General features: G+C 54.8%; 9 protein-coding genes across 9 annotated transcripts; 5 read left to right on the top strand and 4 right to left on the bottom strand.

The window, feature by feature from the left end:
• Nucleotides 1-16: 16 nt before the first annotated feature.
• Nucleotides 17-1,102, top strand: Z520_03106 (uncharacterized protein; the record flags this gene model as incomplete). The annotated part of the gene is made up of 1 exon (XM_016773619.1): nucleotides 17-1,102. The coding sequence occupies one exon, from the start codon at nucleotides 17-19 to the stop codon at nucleotides 1,100-1,102; it is 1,086 nt and encodes a 361-aa protein (XP_016635676.1).
• A 988-nt stretch (nucleotides 1,103-2,090) lies between these two features.
• Nucleotides 2,091-3,152, top strand: Z520_03107 (uncharacterized protein; the record flags this gene model as incomplete). The annotated part of the gene is made up of 1 exon (XM_016773620.1): nucleotides 2,091-3,152. One exon carries the CDS (start codon nucleotides 2,091-2,093, stop codon nucleotides 3,150-3,152), a length of 1,062 nt encoding a protein of 353 aa, XP_016635677.1.
• A 282-nt stretch (nucleotides 3,153-3,434) lies between these two features.
• Z520_03108 (uncharacterized protein) lies at nucleotides 3,435-4,539 on the bottom strand (the record flags this gene model as incomplete). The annotated part of the gene is made up of 2 exons (XM_016773621.1): nucleotides 3,435-4,217; nucleotides 4,312-4,539. 2 exons carry the CDS (start codon nucleotides 4,537-4,539, stop codon nucleotides 3,435-3,437), a joined length of 1,011 nt encoding a protein of 336 aa, XP_016635678.1.
• An 823-nt stretch (nucleotides 4,540-5,362) lies between these two features.
• Z520_03109 (uncharacterized protein) lies at nucleotides 5,363-6,352 on the top strand (the record flags this gene model as incomplete). Its single annotated transcript, XM_016773622.1, has 1 exon — nucleotides 5,363-6,352. The coding sequence occupies one exon, from the start codon at nucleotides 5,363-5,365 to the stop codon at nucleotides 6,350-6,352; it is 990 nt and encodes a 329-aa protein (XP_016635679.1).
• A 109-nt stretch (nucleotides 6,353-6,461) lies between these two features.
• Nucleotides 6,462-7,022, bottom strand: Z520_03110 (uncharacterized protein; the record flags this gene model as incomplete). Its single annotated transcript, XM_016773623.1, has 2 exons — nucleotides 6,462-6,688; nucleotides 6,827-7,022. 2 exons carry the CDS (start codon nucleotides 7,020-7,022, stop codon nucleotides 6,462-6,464), a joined length of 423 nt encoding a protein of 140 aa, XP_016635680.1.
• A 384-nt stretch (nucleotides 7,023-7,406) lies between these two features.
• Nucleotides 7,407-9,576, bottom strand: Z520_03111 (uncharacterized protein; the record flags this gene model as incomplete). The annotated part of the gene is made up of 3 exons (XM_016773624.1): nucleotides 7,407-7,630; nucleotides 7,681-9,464; nucleotides 9,530-9,576. 3 exons carry the CDS (start codon nucleotides 9,574-9,576, stop codon nucleotides 7,407-7,409), a joined length of 2,055 nt encoding a protein of 684 aa, XP_016635681.1.
• A 799-nt stretch (nucleotides 9,577-10,375) lies between these two features.
• On the bottom strand, nucleotides 10,376-12,125 carry Z520_03112 (uncharacterized protein; the record flags this gene model as incomplete). The annotated part of the gene is made up of 4 exons (XM_016773625.1): nucleotides 10,376-10,492; nucleotides 10,566-11,276; nucleotides 11,346-11,783; nucleotides 11,847-12,125. The coding sequence occupies 4 exons, from the start codon at nucleotides 12,123-12,125 to the stop codon at nucleotides 10,376-10,378; spliced, it is 1,545 nt and encodes a 514-aa protein (XP_016635682.1).
• Nucleotides 12,126-12,844: 719 nt separating this feature from the next.
• Nucleotides 12,845-14,425, top strand: Z520_03113 (uncharacterized protein; the record flags this gene model as incomplete). The annotated part of the gene is made up of 1 exon (XM_016773626.1): nucleotides 12,845-14,425. One exon carries the CDS (start codon nucleotides 12,845-12,847, stop codon nucleotides 14,423-14,425), a length of 1,581 nt encoding a protein of 526 aa, XP_016635683.1.
• A 421-nt stretch (nucleotides 14,426-14,846) lies between these two features.
• Nucleotides 14,847-16,805, top strand: Z520_03114 (uncharacterized protein; the record flags this gene model as incomplete). Its single annotated transcript, XM_016773627.1, has 4 exons — nucleotides 14,847-15,080; nucleotides 15,160-15,247; nucleotides 15,332-16,072; nucleotides 16,180-16,805. The coding sequence occupies 4 exons, from the start codon at nucleotides 14,847-14,849 to the stop codon at nucleotides 16,803-16,805; spliced, it is 1,689 nt and encodes a 562-aa protein (XP_016635684.1).
• Between the last annotated feature and the right edge of the window lie 47 nt (nucleotides 16,806-16,852).

The raw sequence follows: 16,852 nt of genomic DNA on the forward strand, positions 1-16,852 counted from the left end.
TCATTGATTGCTGTTTATGTTTCCACAGCTCTTCATATACCCAGTCAAGTCCCTCCTCCCAATCGAGGTCACCGAAGCAGAAATCACATCGACGGGGCTGAAATACGATCGGTCGTTCATTCTCATCAAGGATACGGATGTCGTGGACATTGAGGGCAGCAGTTCACTGGTACAGGAACATTTGACCATCAAAACACTGTCAAAGTTGTGCTTGTTCCAGCCGTCAATCCGGTCCCATGGAGAATCATCTTCACCTCAAGTGCTGAGCATCAAACACACACTCAGTGGCGAGGAGATCGACTTCCCACTCGTACCTGCACCAAGTTCTTTGGGTAAGGCCAAGGCATATACCGTCGAGCTCTTCGGCACGCGAGCTGTGGGAGAAGATATGGGCGATGAGATCGCGGCGTGGTTTACAAAGCACCTAGGAGATAGAGCAAGGCTGCTGTATATGGCTGGCGGTCGCGCAGGGTCACGAGACTGTCCTGCTCCAGCACTCATTCCACGCAAACCAAGACCGCGGACCGGATTGTTGTCCTGGGTCAAAGCTCTGGACGAAGAGCTTCATGCCCAGAAGATCCAGTTTGCTGATGCTGCGCCTTTGTTGATCACGACAGTGAGCTCCGAAACGGATGCGAAGGGGCGGCTACCCAAGAATGCAGCAGGAGATGAGGGTGAAGAAGACGATGTCATTCTGCGTTTCCGTTCGAATGTACACATTGACAACGTCGCCGCTGGCGGAGAGCACAATCCCATGAGCGACGATGAGGATGGCAAAAACGCATCAGCGCCCTACGCGGAAGACAACTGGAAGACTCTGAATATTATCGCTGCAAGCCCCAGTGATGACACTGCTGCCTCAAACACCCCAGTTCACCTTGACCTGGTCTTCAACACGGTCCGCTGCATGTCCTTGAATGTGGACTTCCGCACCGGTGGCACCGTGCCGCCCGAGCGTCAGCTCTATAAACTCCTGACCAAGGACAGGAGAGTCAATCCGACGTTTCCCTATAAGCCGTGTTTTGGACGATATGCTTTTGCGGAGCCTTTTGGGACAGTAATAAGGGTCGGAGATCGGGTGGAGGTCGAGGAATGGTGTTGAAAATGTTAGGTTCTTTCTTGAAAGCCACGCGAATCCTCGTTTGTTTTGTTTTGTTTAGATGCCTGGGACTGCTGACTTTGAAGCTGGGAAGGGCAGCGGCGAAAGGCTGCCCATACTAGACACGGAGAGTTGTGTTGGTGTTAGTGGGATGTTCACGAAGGAGTTTTGATTATGATTTTTTTCGGTTTCTCTTTTTGCTACTACGCGGGGAAGTTGGTTGAAGTGATACTGTATGAGGTATCACGATCAGACCTTGAATGAGCTGGATGCTCATCAAGGTTCTCACCCAGCAATCTTGGTGGGACTGTCTCCGAGATCGCGCGCTCGGTAGACAACCTGGAATGCCATGTTCGTGATACACGTACGGAGACGCTCCAGGTAGTCAGAGTTACACTGAATGCGAATTTGGTCCGACTTGCGTTCCTAAAACAGAACCAAATCTCACACTTAACAAGGAGACATCCCCTTTCCCAGCATACCATATTTTGTTTCTTCGTCCGTAGCAAGGCTTGCCTGTCGGTAAAGACGGACTCCACATCGAAAGATCCGACCAGATGGGACTCTGATCTGTGAGACCAATTCTGTCCTACTAGCGACAACGGAGCACAAACTGGTCTCCAACTACTGCATATGTGCCAATTTGAGGGGAAGGGGAATGATAATCGGAGAGAAACAGTCCGGATCATCGACTGCCACGCAGAAACTTGGCAGTGAGATCAACGTGCGGGGAGTTAGGGGTATATACGAGGTACAGTACATACCATCAAAGAAAAACACGCTTGAGATACGGATACATAGCCCGGTTCGGCGGCGTCGGGGTCTTGGTTGATAGATATACAACCATTCCAGGATAGCCGGTGCATAGCTTTTTCTCCGTCGTCGTCGAGGGTCGTCGTATCCCTTTGCTGTTAAATTGTCACCCTTTCGAGCCCACTGGTTTCTCTTTGTCTGGCCCGACAATATTCTACAACCCCCCTTTTCCCAAAGAATGGCTACCGGCTCCAGCTGGAAGATGGCGAGGGAGGAGCTTGTCAAGATCTCCATCGCGGACGCCACGGAGCGCGCCAGCCGCGCTCTCCGCGCAGTGGGATACAGCGAGGACGACGCGGCCACGATCTGCGCGCACATCATGGACGCGCAACTGCGCGGATACGGCCCGACGGGGGTTGCCAGGATCCTCACGATCGCGAACCTGCTCAAGCAGCAGAGATCCAATAAGCTGGTGGGAAGTGACGACATGGTGGTGACGCGCGAGAGGCCCGCGTCGGCGCAGCTCGACGCCAAGGGCGCAATCGGGTACCTGGCGGCGCACCGGGCGACGGCGCTTGCGATCGCCAAGGCCAAAGCGACGGGGGGAGTGGGCGTCGTCGGGGTCAGCGACACCTTCTACGCGGGCATGTTGTCGTACTACGCCGAGATGTGCACGCGGCAGGACCTGGTGGCGCTGATCATCGCCAGCGCGGGACCCTGGGTCGCTCCCGAGGGCAGCTCGACGCCGCGCTTCGGCACGAATCCCATGTGCATTGCGTTCCCGTCGGGGACTCGCAGACCCGTCATCTGGGACATCGGCACGTCCAAGATCACCCACGCCCAGGTCAAGCTGGCGCAGCTGATGGGCGAGGACCTGCCCGAGGGCACGGCCTTCGACAAGGACGGCAACCCCTCGCGCGACCCCTTCAAGGCCCTCCCCGAGGACGGCGGCGCCATGGCCGTCTGGGGCGGGCACAAGGGCAGCGGCCTCGCCATCGCCATACAGCTGCTGGGTGCATTGGCCGGAGCCCCAGCACACACGGCCAACGATCACGGTTGGGGGCTGCTGGTCATCGCCATGGACCCGGAGATGTTCAGACCCATCGACGACTTCAAGCGCGAGGTTGACACCTACTCCGACACCATCCGCGCCAGCCAGCCGCTCAAGGGCAACGGGCCCATCAGGATGCCCTTTGATCGGAGCTGGGAGACCCGTGAGCGCACGCGAGAAGGCGGGTTTGTCGAGGTGGAGAGATCAGTGCTGGAGGGTTTGCAGAAGCTGATAGATGGGGCAAAATGAGAGAAGAAAAAAAAATGGACACTTTTCCTTCGATACCAAATCTCAACAGAAAAGACTGAATTTAGAACTTTGCGTGCCAAATGGCCCTTCTGTTGCTAGCTCATCCCAAGCCGTTTCCACCTAGAGCCTTTCGTCTACTTGGTGGATCACTCAGTCTACAGGAGCCAGAGATCGATAGATACAAGTGGCGATTACAGGTCCATGTATCCCATTGTGTATCAAGATAATAGTAATCTAATCCTCAAAGACCCTGCACCAACTTTCCCAAAAGCTTGTCCAGCATCACTTCTCCTCCTCCGTCTCCTTTTGTGGGAACTTGTCCAGCCACTCCTCATCGCCACCAATGTACCTATAAATGACCTTGGAGTCCATGCCAGCACAGCGCGGGTCCTTGCCGGCCTCGACGTACGTGTTCCACGTGGTGGGGCCGACGCAGAGCTTTGCCCCGACGCGCTCGCACGCCGCGATGGCCAGGCCAATGTCCTTCTTGACATACTCGATCTTGAAGCCGGGCTTGTAGCCGCGGGACGAGGGCGCGTCGGGGCTCAGGCCCGGCACAGGGTTGGCCCACTGGGCGTTGCGGTTGCAGCCCGTGGTGGTCTGGAGGATCTCCTGCAGCGTGCGCGGGTCCATGCCGGACTTGATGGCGAAGTTGAACATCTCGGCGTTGAGCAGCGTGATGGACGAGCTGAGGTAGTTGTTGCAGAACTTCGCCGTCAACCCCAACGACGGGCCGCCGCACGTGTAGATGTTGTGGCCCATCAGCGACATCAGCGTCTTGAGCAACGGCAGCAACGGGTCCGACTTGGCACAGCCGATCATGAATGTGATGGAGCCTTTCTTCGCGCCGGCCGTGCCTCCGGACACGGGGGCGTCGAAGAAATGCGCTCTCGGGTGCTGCTTCCGTGTCTCCTCGCCCACCTCGAGCGATGTCGCCGTGTCAATGGTGCTGCTGTCGAGCAGGATCTTGCCGCTGAGATCTTTGGCCGCTAGCACGCCGTTCTCGGGATCCAAATAGACCGCGCGCACATGTTTGCCCTCGGGGACCATTGACATGAACATATCCTATAACAGAAGCGACCCTTGATCAGTTAACTTGGCCGACGGAACTTGTCGAAAAAGGAAGGGGCCATGGATCATGGAAATGAGGATGTAATACACTCTTCTCAGCGACCTCTCGCGAACTGCTGCAGGGATCCAGCTTGGCCACCGCGCCAGACTCTTTCAACCCCCTTTCCATTGACTCCGGGTTCACATCGTAGAAGTGTACCGTCGAGGTCTCGGGCAGTTTGCTGACCAGGTTGCAAAACATGGGGAAGCCCATATTCCCAAGTCCAACGAAGCCAATGTTGGCGGGCAACTGAGGTTCCGCCGAATACGAGCCCATTGTTTGGATTGCTGCTGGCTGCTTGTGGTTGCTGTTGGTCTGTCGATTTGTCGGTTTGTCGTACTGATAAACCAAAGCCAAAATCCGGGAACGGCTACCACCAACTCACTAAATAGTGACAACGGTGATGGTCACTTTCTCTGATCTTTCAAGTCCATTAGCCGACTAAGCGGCCCCCGCGTCGTCCCTTGGTCGGCAAGGAGTTTGGTTAGTGCAACGACTCCGTGTACTCTCGAACGGAGATCGACTGGCCCCGAAAGACGCGACATTGCTCGTCAAGTGAGGGGATGGTCGAGGCGAGAGGCTAGTCCGGAGGATGAGTCTCCGAACATTGGATTTTGAACAGGTATGCTTGCTCGGCTAGTGAGGCTGGGGACTTGATCTCCATTTACCCCGGGCCCCGCGGGTGGACCCCGACTATTACATATCCCGTGCAATGGCCCAGTGGATGTGGCGATCCACGGTAGAACCGTTCGGGGCGCCTCCATTGTGGATTGCCTTGGGGAAGGGACCACAGCCGACTCGAGACTCTCCTGCCCCGGGCACGAGTTGAAAGTCTGTCGGGAATGACTAGTGGGGACGACATCTCCATCATTCACTCCAGCACCGCCAGGCTGGCGGCGACTCCAAGGAAGACTTCGACCGAGGACGCGGGAATATGAACGTTTCTTTGGCCGATTTGACAAACCCACTCGCACAAGTAAGTGGGATTCGGTCATTGTGAGCACACCCCTCAGTCCTTGCTCTGATATATGCCTTCGCCGACGAGCAGAGCCGCTCAGTAAGATCCAAAGAACAGAGAACCTCTCTCATAGCGACAACCATGGGAGATATCACGCACCCACCTGGCGACGACGACGCTCTGCGTCTACCCGTCCCGGCGCCAAACCAGGTATACGTGAAAGTATCCGCGCTCAACGGGGGTTTCTTGACCCTTCCGGAGCGCAACTTTGTGACGGACCCGGATCCAGAGAAAGGGACAACGGTGCCATCGATGTGCTTTCTGATCGAGCACCGGGAGCCGAGCACTTCCAAACTCACCCGGGTCGTGTTTGACCTGGGCATCAAGCGCGACTTGACGCGGTACGCCCAGCCCGCGACGCAGCACCACATCACCACCCGACAACCGGTATATTCGTCGGCGGACGCGCGGTCGAGCCTGATGAGCGGCGGGCTGGACCCGGCCAGGGACATCGACTACGTGATCCTCAGCCACATCCACTGGGACCACATCGGCCTGCCGTCCGACTACCCCAACTCGACCTTCGTCGTGGGCTCGGGCACGCTGTACATCCTCGAGAACGGCGCGCCGCACTACCCGCTCGAGCGCATCGAGAAGGGCGCCCTGCCAGCGTCGCAGACCACGGAGCTTCCGCCCGTGCCCGATTCGGACAGGAAACACATGGCGGCCACCACCTCGCAGACAAAGCATACGTGGACGTCCATCTCGACGCTGCCCCACGCGGTCGACTTCTTCGGCGACGGCAGTCTGTGGATCATCGACGCCCCGGGCCACATCCACGGCCACGTGAATGCTCTGCTCCGCGTTGGGCCCGAGAAATGGGTCTATCTGGGCGGCGACTGCTGCCACGACCGCCGCATCATGACGGGTGAGAAGCAGATTCTAGAGTACGACAACGGGCAGGGCAAGTTGAAGAGTGCGCACGCCGAGTTGCACAAGGCCCGGAAGACGATCCAGAACGTGCAGAGGCTGATAGAGGTCAACGGCGAAGCCGTTGAGTGGATCGTCGCGCACGACTGGAAGTGGGCTTCGGAGAACCAGAACCGGTTCTTCCCAAGGTGGATGTACTGAGAGCGTATTGTTCTCTATCCTTTCTATAGCAAGCGGACATGTCCAACGTGTCCTGCTTTCCTGCACAGAACAGAATTTTGCATCAAGCTACACTGCTCTCCCATACCCCTTACACCTTCTCCTTCAACTGTCTCTGGTGTTCTCCACTTTCGATCATTTCGTTGATTGACGTCTCGGCCACTTTCAAGGCTTGCACACCAGCAGGTACGCCACAGTACACCATAGACTGCATAATGACCTCTCTGATCTCGACCTCCGTCACCCCATTGCGGATGGCTCCTTTGGTGTGAATGGCCAATTCATGCCAGCTGTGCAAGGCAATCATGAACCCCAAGTCTAAATTGGTCAGAAAAGTGCCGGATGAAAGCGTCATCGTTGTGTAAGAGAGAGGAAGACCATTCCAGTTGTGTCGAGAAAGCAAAGTGTTTTTGCGCTGGAAAAGATGCGCGAAAGGGAAGGACGCTTTGGACGTACTGACAAGGCTTCTCGACCTGCGATCGAGTTCCGGGCGAGCCCAGACTTTCCCCCAACAGAACTCGGTAGTGAAGTCCTGCAGCGGTTTTGCAAACTCGCTTTGTCGCGCTGCAAGGGATCTCTGGACATGTGCCTCTCCCAGCACGGCGATGCGGACTTCTTTGCCCTTGTCGTATAAAGAACTTTCGCCGCTCATCCTGATTAGCTATTTTGCGGTTGTCGACTCTCGCTTCTTTCCGAATTGACGGACTACAGCTCCCTGGGTGTGCCATAACATCGGCATAATATAAGAGACTCGCCATCTCGGACTAGTGGCAGCAACAGAGCGACTCAGGCATTCACGAATTGGAGTCCTGCTGCTAGCCTGTACCCCAAAGCAGGGGGATAAGTGGACCAATTTCGCTGGACGTCCGCTGCGGAGAGTCATGCTCCAAAGCCCGGAGCATCATCGTCCGGGGCCAATACAGCTCCTTTAGCCTCACGTGTTTGTCAGTCTTCGTGGAGCGGACACGGCATCGAAGCTTCTGTCTCCCAGCTCTACCACAGAAGACTGCTCGCTCCAAATGCATGCATCTTGCTCTTAAAATGCTCTAGTGCCATTGAAGAAGTTGTCAGACATATCCGTGTAAGGCAACATGGGCTCGTCCATGAGTCCGAAGAGCGGATCATCAGGAATGTCAGAGTCAAAGATTACTTCACCCGAGTACTGTACGTTTGAGCTCGTTACAGTTCTCGGGGGGAACATGCTGAAGATCGTGTCCAAGTCAAACGATGACGGCGAGTAGCTGGGATATATAGTTTCCTCTGTGCAGGGAGTCAGCGAAGAAGATCATAGAGATCCGAGTCATATTTACCTGGCTGCAACACAATCTTGCTGGCCTCCATCAATCTTTGTATGATCTTCATTGGCTTAGAAACGCCTGGGTTGGCAAGACACAGCTGTTCAAGACAGGACAAACTTGCCGCAAGCAGGGAGGTATGCTCTCTGTTGTTGCCGCTTGATGCATCGGCTGCGGCGTTGCGAACGTGGATCGTGCAAGCAACGTATATGGCATAGCTCAACAAGTACGGTGCGCCTCTCAGACTGTATGCAGTTTTCCAGGCCAGTGCAATGCTCGTGATGCTTCGTGCAGCCGACGTGCAGCGACCCCAAGACAGCGACGGAGTGGCGGTGGAGCGCAAATGTCCATCCGATATGAACGGTCGGTGTAGGAGAATGAGCAAGGAATGATAGAGTGCGTGCACATTCATTAGATTTGGAGGAGGATACGATGTCGGATCGGACTGCAAGAGCCGCGGCTGGAAATCCAGATTTGTCGGCAAGTTCTCCCTCCACGCTTGTAACGCATTATCGACAAGCTGCAGACTGGCCTGAGCGTTACGAGGTGTCGCTCCAACCACGTAGAACGTGTTGATGATCTTCGTCATGATTTTTGATAGCAGACAAAGCTGTTGGAAGGTCGAGACCGAGTAAATAGGAAGGCCAAGAAATGGCGAAGTAGTCTGAGGGCTTGGGTACTTGGGATCTTTGTACGGCACGTATAGCTCCTGCTCTTCAAGAGTGTCCATGAAGTCTCGCGAGACATGCGAGTCACGAAGATTGATGGCCGCGGGACGTCCAAGATAGAGACTTTGCAGCTTGTCGGAGACAAAGGCTCCCCAGAAGACCCTCCGACGTATCTCCACCTGCTCTGGAGAGTCGCTGGTCTCTTTCGGGTCGAGATGGAGACCAAGGTCATAGACCATGCGCAGGGCATAGCCCGTGTACAACCAGCCTTTTGAGGTCTCGCCTTTGGCATTGTAGCTCGATCCTAGTAGCAGAAGTCCAACCACCGTAGGCAACTTGGGGTATATTAGAAGGGAATCTTCTGCAAGGAGCTCATCACAACGCCGGAAGAACCGCCGACCTGCTGTTGAAGGATCTGAAGGATCATCTCGGACCTCTACTCTGGCAGAAAACTTGCTTGTACACGCAAATATCGCATGAAGCAGGAACCTCGAACAATGAGGTCCGTTTCGCAGAAGATCTCTTATAATGGCAGGTCGGTAGGTCAGTAATAAAGTGTGATGTTGGCGGCTCCAGTGTAATTCAAGTAAATGGATGGCCAACTCTGTGGGCACCCCGTGGACGTCGGGCAGCAAAGCCAAGTGGCGCTCGTTCTGTCGCTGAAGGGCAGCTTCAGCAATCAAGCAGTTCCTGATATGATCTCTCGCCAGAGAGGCAGCTGATTGCAAAGAGGTGCTACCGGATCTTGGATGATAGTGGAGAGCGGACGAAGGTCCAAAACTGCTGGGCTTCCCCGCCTCATCAACAGAAAGGAAAGGGCCGATATCGAATTCTTCGTCGGATGAATCTTCCAGACTCCCCAGGCTGCTGCGGCGCCGCAGCCTGTGTGAAATGTTAGGCGCAGCATCCTGGTTTGCTGACGGTACAGCCAGTTGAGGTTGAGGTGAAAATCGAGTTTCAGTGGTGCGCTCTTCGCTGCTGTCATCCGGTAACCGAACATGCCCGTCGCACATGGTCACCGACGTCAACAATCTCTCTCGTTTTGTGGGTGACGCAGATTTGAGCTTGGAGATGAAAGCATCAAGCACCGAGTTTTGCTTCTGCAGCTCGTGAATGCGTGCTAATGTCGGTCTGGATGTTCCACAGCACGTCAATGATGAAGCTCCGAGGGAATTTTGTGGCTACGATGAACGCACCTCCTCTGTGGCGTCTCTTGCTTGTAGACGCAGTCCTTCCCCTGCATGGCGCACGAAGTACAACGGGGTCGTGCCGTGTCACAGCGGGTTTTTCGAGCTCGACAGGACAGACATGCTCGTGCAAGTGACCTAGGGCCCTCTTGGAGTGACTTTTCCGCCATTCTTTCATTCTTCTGTCCCGGCTGTGTGCGCGGTGTCGTCGGGGTGGTTACCATGGCGAGGACCGCGCAAGGATCAAGCCGCGAGAGGGAGACTCAATTGACGGAGTAGCATACCTAGGTATGTACATAAGGACCAGGTATGGGTAGAAGGCCAATTGAAAGAGTACTATAAGTTGCTGTGTTTTTGGAGTTGTTTAAAGAATATCAATTGACTAGAACTCCCCCACACTGTGACCCTGTGACCCTGCGGAGACCCTACAGACCTTCTCGTAAAATAGTATTCCCTTCCCCGAACGCCGTGGAAGCCCAATTCTTTTGTGATGGCGGGACAGCCTCGAAACCAATAACTTAGAACCGTCTCGATAGGAGCATATCTCTGGTTGGCCGGTGATATTGTCAACTGCATTCCAGATAGATTGCCAAAAAGGGGAGTGCGGCATAGTATATTGTTCGGTCGTTGATTCATACTTGGGCCTTGAAGAGCCAGAATCGTTTCGACCAAGCTGATATCCTATAGGACTCGTCTACAGTGGAGCATCACTCCATCAAGATCGTCTTCTTCGATTGCAGGCAGCTAACCCAACGTCCTCTAAGGATCATATTTGCCAGGAAAACCTGAAACTTGAAACCTGGTGGTCTCTCGACAGATAGACAGTCTTTCCTCCCTCTCAGTAACTCCCGTCGGTTAGTAGGTGTATCGAAAACCAAGCTGGCCCTCGATAACGATCTCACCACGGTCGGCCCGCCTGTTCTGGACGTAGAAGATGACAAAGTTCTTCAACACAAGCACAAAGTAGAGCATCTAGACAGGACGTCAGAAGATTCGTCTGGTGGTCGAGCCACGTTGTTTTGGAGAGAGTGTTTCTTCTTCTTACCTGAAACCCAATGCAGATCCACAGACCAGATCTGTAGCCCGGCGCATCCTGGGACTCGAACACGTTGCCCGCGATGATACCGCCGAAGGCGCCCCCCATGACCATCAGCGCCATGGTGAGACCCTTCTTGTTCTGCCCGACCATGTTGTTGTGGGCATAAGCCCACTGCGTAGGGATATTTGCAATGATGCCCATCACACCCAAGAACACCCCGGCATAGCGGGCGTGCACTTCCGAGGCAAACCCCGTTAGAGACACCCCGACAATGTACATCGACGCGTTGAAGATCATGATGGGGCCACGGACTTTGAAATGATCGCCTGTGAACGCACAGATCATGATCCACGCCGCTCCTGCCGCGTAGGGAGGGAAAGTCAGCAATTGGGCTCGGCCGGTCGAGTAGCCGAAGCCGTCCTTCAAGATCACTGGCAGAAAGTATGAGAACGCGTAGACGCCCGTGTTGTTGAGCAAGAGGTACAGGGTAAACTCCCACAGCTTCCAGTCCTGGAAATGCTTCATAGCGATCTTGAGTGTGATTTTGTCCTCGACGGCATCGCCACGATCGCGCTCTACGCGAGCGAGAACAATGGCGGCTTCCTCAGGCGTCAAGAACCCGGGCAGGCCAAGCGAGTTTTTGACTGTGGCCTTTTCTGGGAAGTCAACCATGACAACGTACGAGGCGAGGCCAACGATTGTGCTGACAATGCCCTCCTGTTTATCCGAACCTGTCAGCATATAGCCATACCTTATGGCACAGTAATCGAGAGGGTTGTGGCTTACTATGATAAAGATCCAGGACCAGCCATTCAAGCCTGAATCTCCGGCCATCTGCTCGATGCCGTAGGCAAGCAGCCCGGCTAGGCCGCTGGACGCATTGCCAATAACGTAGAATCCAGCAATGCGAGCCTGGATCTCGTAGCGTGTGTACCAGTTATACAGCAGAAACATGGCTGCGGGGACAAGACCACCTTCAAGGAAGCCAAGGAGGACACGGCATAGGGCGAGTTCGCCCCAGGTCTTGACGAAGCCTTGACAGAGCGTCACGACACCCCATATGGTTGTGATGGTCCCGATCCACAGCGCCGGGCCAATCTTTCGGACAAGGAATGTAGCGGGGATGTCGACGAGACAGTACCCAACGAAGAAGATCATGGCCAAGACAGAGTAGCGGTTGCCGATGTTGGTCTTGAGATCTTCGCTCATGCCGGCAATGTTGGCCTGCGATGTGGTCAGTCGTTGCCTCAGGGATAAACTGCGGGTTGATATTCAGAGGGTTCTCACATTTCCCAAGTTGGCCCTGTCGATGAACGCCCACATGTAAAGCAGCGAGAGCATGGGCACAAGACGCAAGTCGACTTTCCGCATGACCTTACGGACAGTCTTGGGATCCTCCTCGAGATGAGATTCCAACACCGCCTTCAACGGGATGTGGTACTTCTGCTCGAGCTCGTCGGCATCGTGCTGTTCCTGCTCCGAGATGAGGTCCTTGATGTGACCCTGCTTCTCTGCATCTTCGACATGATGCATGGCAGTGTTCTTGACGCCAATTGTATTCGTCATGATGATGACTGAAGAACAAGGAGACACGGCGGGATGTGCTGGAAGATGTACAGACCGCGGGCAGCTGAGCACACAGGAGACTTGCGACGGGGGAGAACGAGATAGAGACGACGGCCCTACCCTAAGTATCATGAATCACCGCCTGGCACCTCATGGAGCAATGGTCCCCGAGGACAACGGCCAACACCATTCCCATTTGCGCTTGGCGGTGCGAGGCTGGACCAGCACATGGTAGTTTCGACCAACATGGACGGCAGGAAAAGGGTATCACTCTGGGGCATGCCCTTCCCCGCAGCATGTACTCCAGATTCTTGCTAGTGGCACGGAGGGGATGGCAAGTGCCAGTTAATATCGGGTATCGCGGCTTAGGCCCTGCAGGGATTGCGGAGCTTGATCCTGCTATCAACCCGTGTTGGCGGAGGGAGAGTCTCCGAAGCTGGGGGTTGGCCCGCGAGAAGGCGGTCGCTGTCTTGCCGTGTATCAAACTTGGATCATGAGAGGTCTGTCTCACCACCAATGACATCGAGTAGAATGAAAATTCAGAAAACCACGGTAACCTGATCACAGCCTTGTTCACTCGTGCTAAAGAGGGCATTTAATTTCTGCATTCGCCAACATATACTGCTGAAGCCGCCGAGGTCTGGACCGTTCTGTTCCACCTGTCGGACCTCTGAACCAACAGACTTTTCATTTCTGTAAGAGGAAGCTGCGACACCACGATGAGTTTGCCCACAGAGTGTGATGTGCTTGTCGTTGGCAGCGGCAATGCTGGCTTCGCTGCAGCTCTTTCAGCCTCTCAATCAGGAGCAAAGAGGATCTTACTGATCGACAAGTGTCCCAAATCATGGGCGGGCGGGAATTCCTACTTTACTGCTGGAGCATACCGAACCGTTCACCATGGCTTAAACGACCTCTTGCCTATTGTAAACAATGTGGACACCAAGTTAGCAGGGAAGATCGATCTTGACCCCTACACGGAGAAGGACTTTTCTGATGATATGTATCGTATCTGTGGAGGGAGATCGGATCCCGAACTTTCCAGAGCTTTGATTAAAGATTCCAACTCAGCCGTTAAGTGGCTAGCTCAGAATGGGATCCGGCTCCAGCTCTCCTTCAATCGACAAGCATATGAGGTCAACGGCCGCTTCAAGTTCTGGGGGGGTCTCCATCTCAAAACCCAGGACGGAGGTAAAGGTCTGATCGAAGACTACCTCAAGATTGCACAAAGACAAAAGATTGCGCTCGCCTTCAACACAGCACTTACTGGTTTATCGCCAGACGCCAGTGGCCAGGTCAACGTAACCGTTCACCGGAACCGGAAGGAGCACACCATCAAGGCTGGGGCTGTGATTCTCGCTGCGGGAGGCTTCGAAGCGAGCCCACGCCTACGGTGCCAGTACCTGGGTCCTGGCTGGGATATGGCCCTCGTGCGTGGAACGCCTTTCAACACTGGCGACTGTCTGGAAATAGCCATGCGAGACGTCTCTGCGCTTGCAGCTGGAAACTGGAGCGGGTGCCACTCGGTCGCCTGGGATGCGAATGCGGACCCCAACAGTGGGGACCGACTGGCATCAAATGAGTATACCAAGTCTGGATATCCTCTAGGTGTCATGATTAACGCGCAAGGGAAGCGTTTTGTGGACGAAGGAGTCGATCTCCGGAACTATACTTACGCTATATTCGGGCGTGCAATTCTCGCCCAGCCCGAGAGTGTGGCGTTCCAAGTATGGGACTCTCGCACAAGTCCTTGGTTGAGAACGGAGGAATACCGAGAGGAGCGCGTCGAGAGAATTACCGCCGATACCATCGAGGAGCTAGCCAGTAAATGTGTTCAACGAGGACTCCGCAACCGCGAGAACTTCATCAGCACCTTGCGCGAGTACAACGACGCTGTCTATGCTCATCGGAAAGAGCATCCTGGAGCCACCTGGAACCCGGCCATCAAGGACGGGCTATCAACACAGTCTTCCACCAAAAAACTGTCGCTGGCTAAGTCGAATTGGGCGCTCCCAATTGACCAGGGTCCATTCCTTGCTGTCAAGGTCTCATGTGGAGTGACCTTTACGTTCGGCGGGCTATCTGTGGACCCGGAGACGGCGCAATTGAAGAGTGCAGTGACGCGTGAGGGCATACCGGGAGTGTATTGCATTGGAGAAATGCTTGGAGGGCTGTTCTACTCGAACTACCCCGGTGGCAGTGGCCTCACCTCAGGTGCAGTGTTTGGCCGCCGAGCAGGCAAAGCAGCTGCTCAATGGGCTACAAGATCGTATCAACAGAATGGACAGTTGGCAAAGCTGTGAACGGGCTACACGGAGTGTCGCTGCTGCTGCTGAACGGTTCTATTACTTCCCTCAGCCAAGCATTCGGCGAAATTGTGAGAAATTTTCAAAAACCCTCGGTAGAAATGACAAGATCTCCTGTTGTACCTAGGTATTCTCCAGAGTCTTCGTACAAGTGTATATAGTCAGGCTTTTTACCTGGACTGAAAGGTTCCTGGCCTGCTCTACCCGTCGAGTATCCATGAGAGTTGAACGAGCAACAACTTCCTGCCACATTGTTTAACGAAAACAACAAAAGCAACTAGTTTGTCAAACGGAGACTCATTCTCCGAAGCGCTAATTACCGAGTAGAAACGCCGACCTTGATGATCACTTTTCTCGGCAAGCGCCCTCCCCGCAACCCATCAACATTTGGGGTTACCAGGGACTTTTGAGCCTGACAATGCCTGGATGGAGCGTCGGAGAGCATCAGTGGGTTGGGCTGGAGCAGCGCAATGCGGATAAATTGGACAAGGCTTTCGAAATTCGACGGGGTTCGATCCTCGCCATACCGTCCTCTGTGTCCATCTTCAAGACGTCCTTCGTCATCAGCTGTCTTTGCCTCCTCGGTGAGATCCCCGTGTTGCAACTTTTACACCACAATGTCCAAGTCGTCGCCGTTCAAAAAGTCGATACCGTATGAGGTGAGAGGGGCACCCCAAATTTGAAAGAGTGATTGGCATAATCTATCTGACCTTGTCTGTGCCAAACATCAGTTCCAAGACCTGACTCTCATTGACACCAGATCGTTGATTGGAGGTCAATGGGTCGGTGCCGCGTCGGGCAAGACTTTCAAACTTTCAGGTAAAGAGCGCTGGTAGCGTGACCCTTAAGAGCCCAGGCCAAAGAAGACAAGTCCTCTTCTCTAATTCATGCGAAAATTGCTAGACCCGGAGGACAATGCTGAGATCTGCGACATTGCCGACCTGAGCGGCGAGGACACGCGCGCTGCCATCGACGCCGCGAGTAAAGCCTTCGAGACCTACCGGCTCACACCTCACCGGGAGCGGCGGTGGCTGATGCGGCGCTGGGCGGACCTGATCAAGGCCAACAAGGCAGACCTTGCCGCATTGTGTACCCTCGAGCTCGGCAAGCCGTACACCGAGTCCCTCGGCACCGTACAGTACGCCGTCGACTTTATCGATTGGTTCGAGGGCGGCATCGAGCGCACGTTTGGCGAAACCATCCCCGCGGCACGCGGAAACAATAGGGTCCTCACGATCAGAGAGCCGCAGGGCGTAGTCGCGTGTATCACGCCCTGGAACTCCCCCGTGGCGATGGTCACCCGGAAAGTGGGTGCGGCGATCGCAGCCGGCAACACCGTTGTGTGCAAGCCAGCGCCGGAGACGCCGCTCTGTGCGATTGCGCTTGCGAAGTTGTTTGAACGAGCGGGCGGCCCGCCTGGCGTGTTCAACGTCGTTACCGCCGGGGTTGAAAATACCCCGGCGATAGGCGAGGAACTGTGTAGTCACCCGGCAGTTAAGCACTTGAGTTTCACGGGGTCTACTGCTGTGGGCCGCCTACTCAATACGCTCTGCGCCAAAACTATCAAAAAGACGAGTCTTGAGTTGGGCGGGAATGCACCGTTTATTGTGTTTGAAGATGCCGATCTCGACAAAGCCGTGGCAGGTAAGCATTCTCTTTCTTTTTCTACGGGCTCCAATATCGGCAAGCAGACATTCATTGCAAAATTCTTTCCATCGTGGAATAGTCCCAAATTCTGACGCCGTTCTAAGGTCTTATCACATCCAAGTTTCGCTCATCTGGGCAAACGTGCGTGTGCGCAAACCGCATCTTCGTCCACGCGTCCATTCTCGACAAGTTTGCTGATGCGTTGACGGAAGGGCTAAAGCGCACTTTTACCTACGGGTCCGTGTGGGATAGGAAGGTCAACTTTGGACCCTTATACGCGGGCAAGGGTATCGCAAAGGTGGAAGATCATTTGGACGACGCTCTGAGCAAGGGCGCCCGCGTCCATGCGGGCGGCAAAGACACAACCCGCGGACCCAACTTCTTCCCTGCCACGGTCGTGAAGGGGGGCAAGGCTGGGATGAAGTTCATGACCGAAGAGACCTTTGGACCCTTGGCGTTTCTCGTGCCCTTCCAGACCGAGCAGGAGGTCATCAAGATGGCCAACACGTCCGACGTCGGCTTGGCAGGGTACTTCTACACCGAGGACATTTCGCGGCTTTGGAGAGTCGCGGAAGCGCTAAAGGTGGGAATGGTGGGCGTGAGAGTCGGGCTGGTGAGCGCCGCAGAGGCGCCTTTTGGTGGTGTCTTGGAGAGCGGATTGGGCAGGGAAGGAGGCATTGCGGCGCTGGAAGAGTACCTGGATATCAAATCCATAACTATCGGTATCTGAGCTACAGTGTGCTGAGTTATGGGGTGCTGTGAGGAGCTGTCAGATTT

The sequence above is a fragment of the Fonsecaea multimorphosa genome (assembly GCF_000836435.1).
Source record: "Fonsecaea multimorphosa CBS 102226 unplaced genomic scaffold supercont1.4, whole genome shotgun sequence".
Taxonomy (NCBI): Eukaryota; Fungi; Ascomycota; class Eurotiomycetes; order Chaetothyriales; family Herpotrichiellaceae; genus Fonsecaea; species Fonsecaea multimorphosa.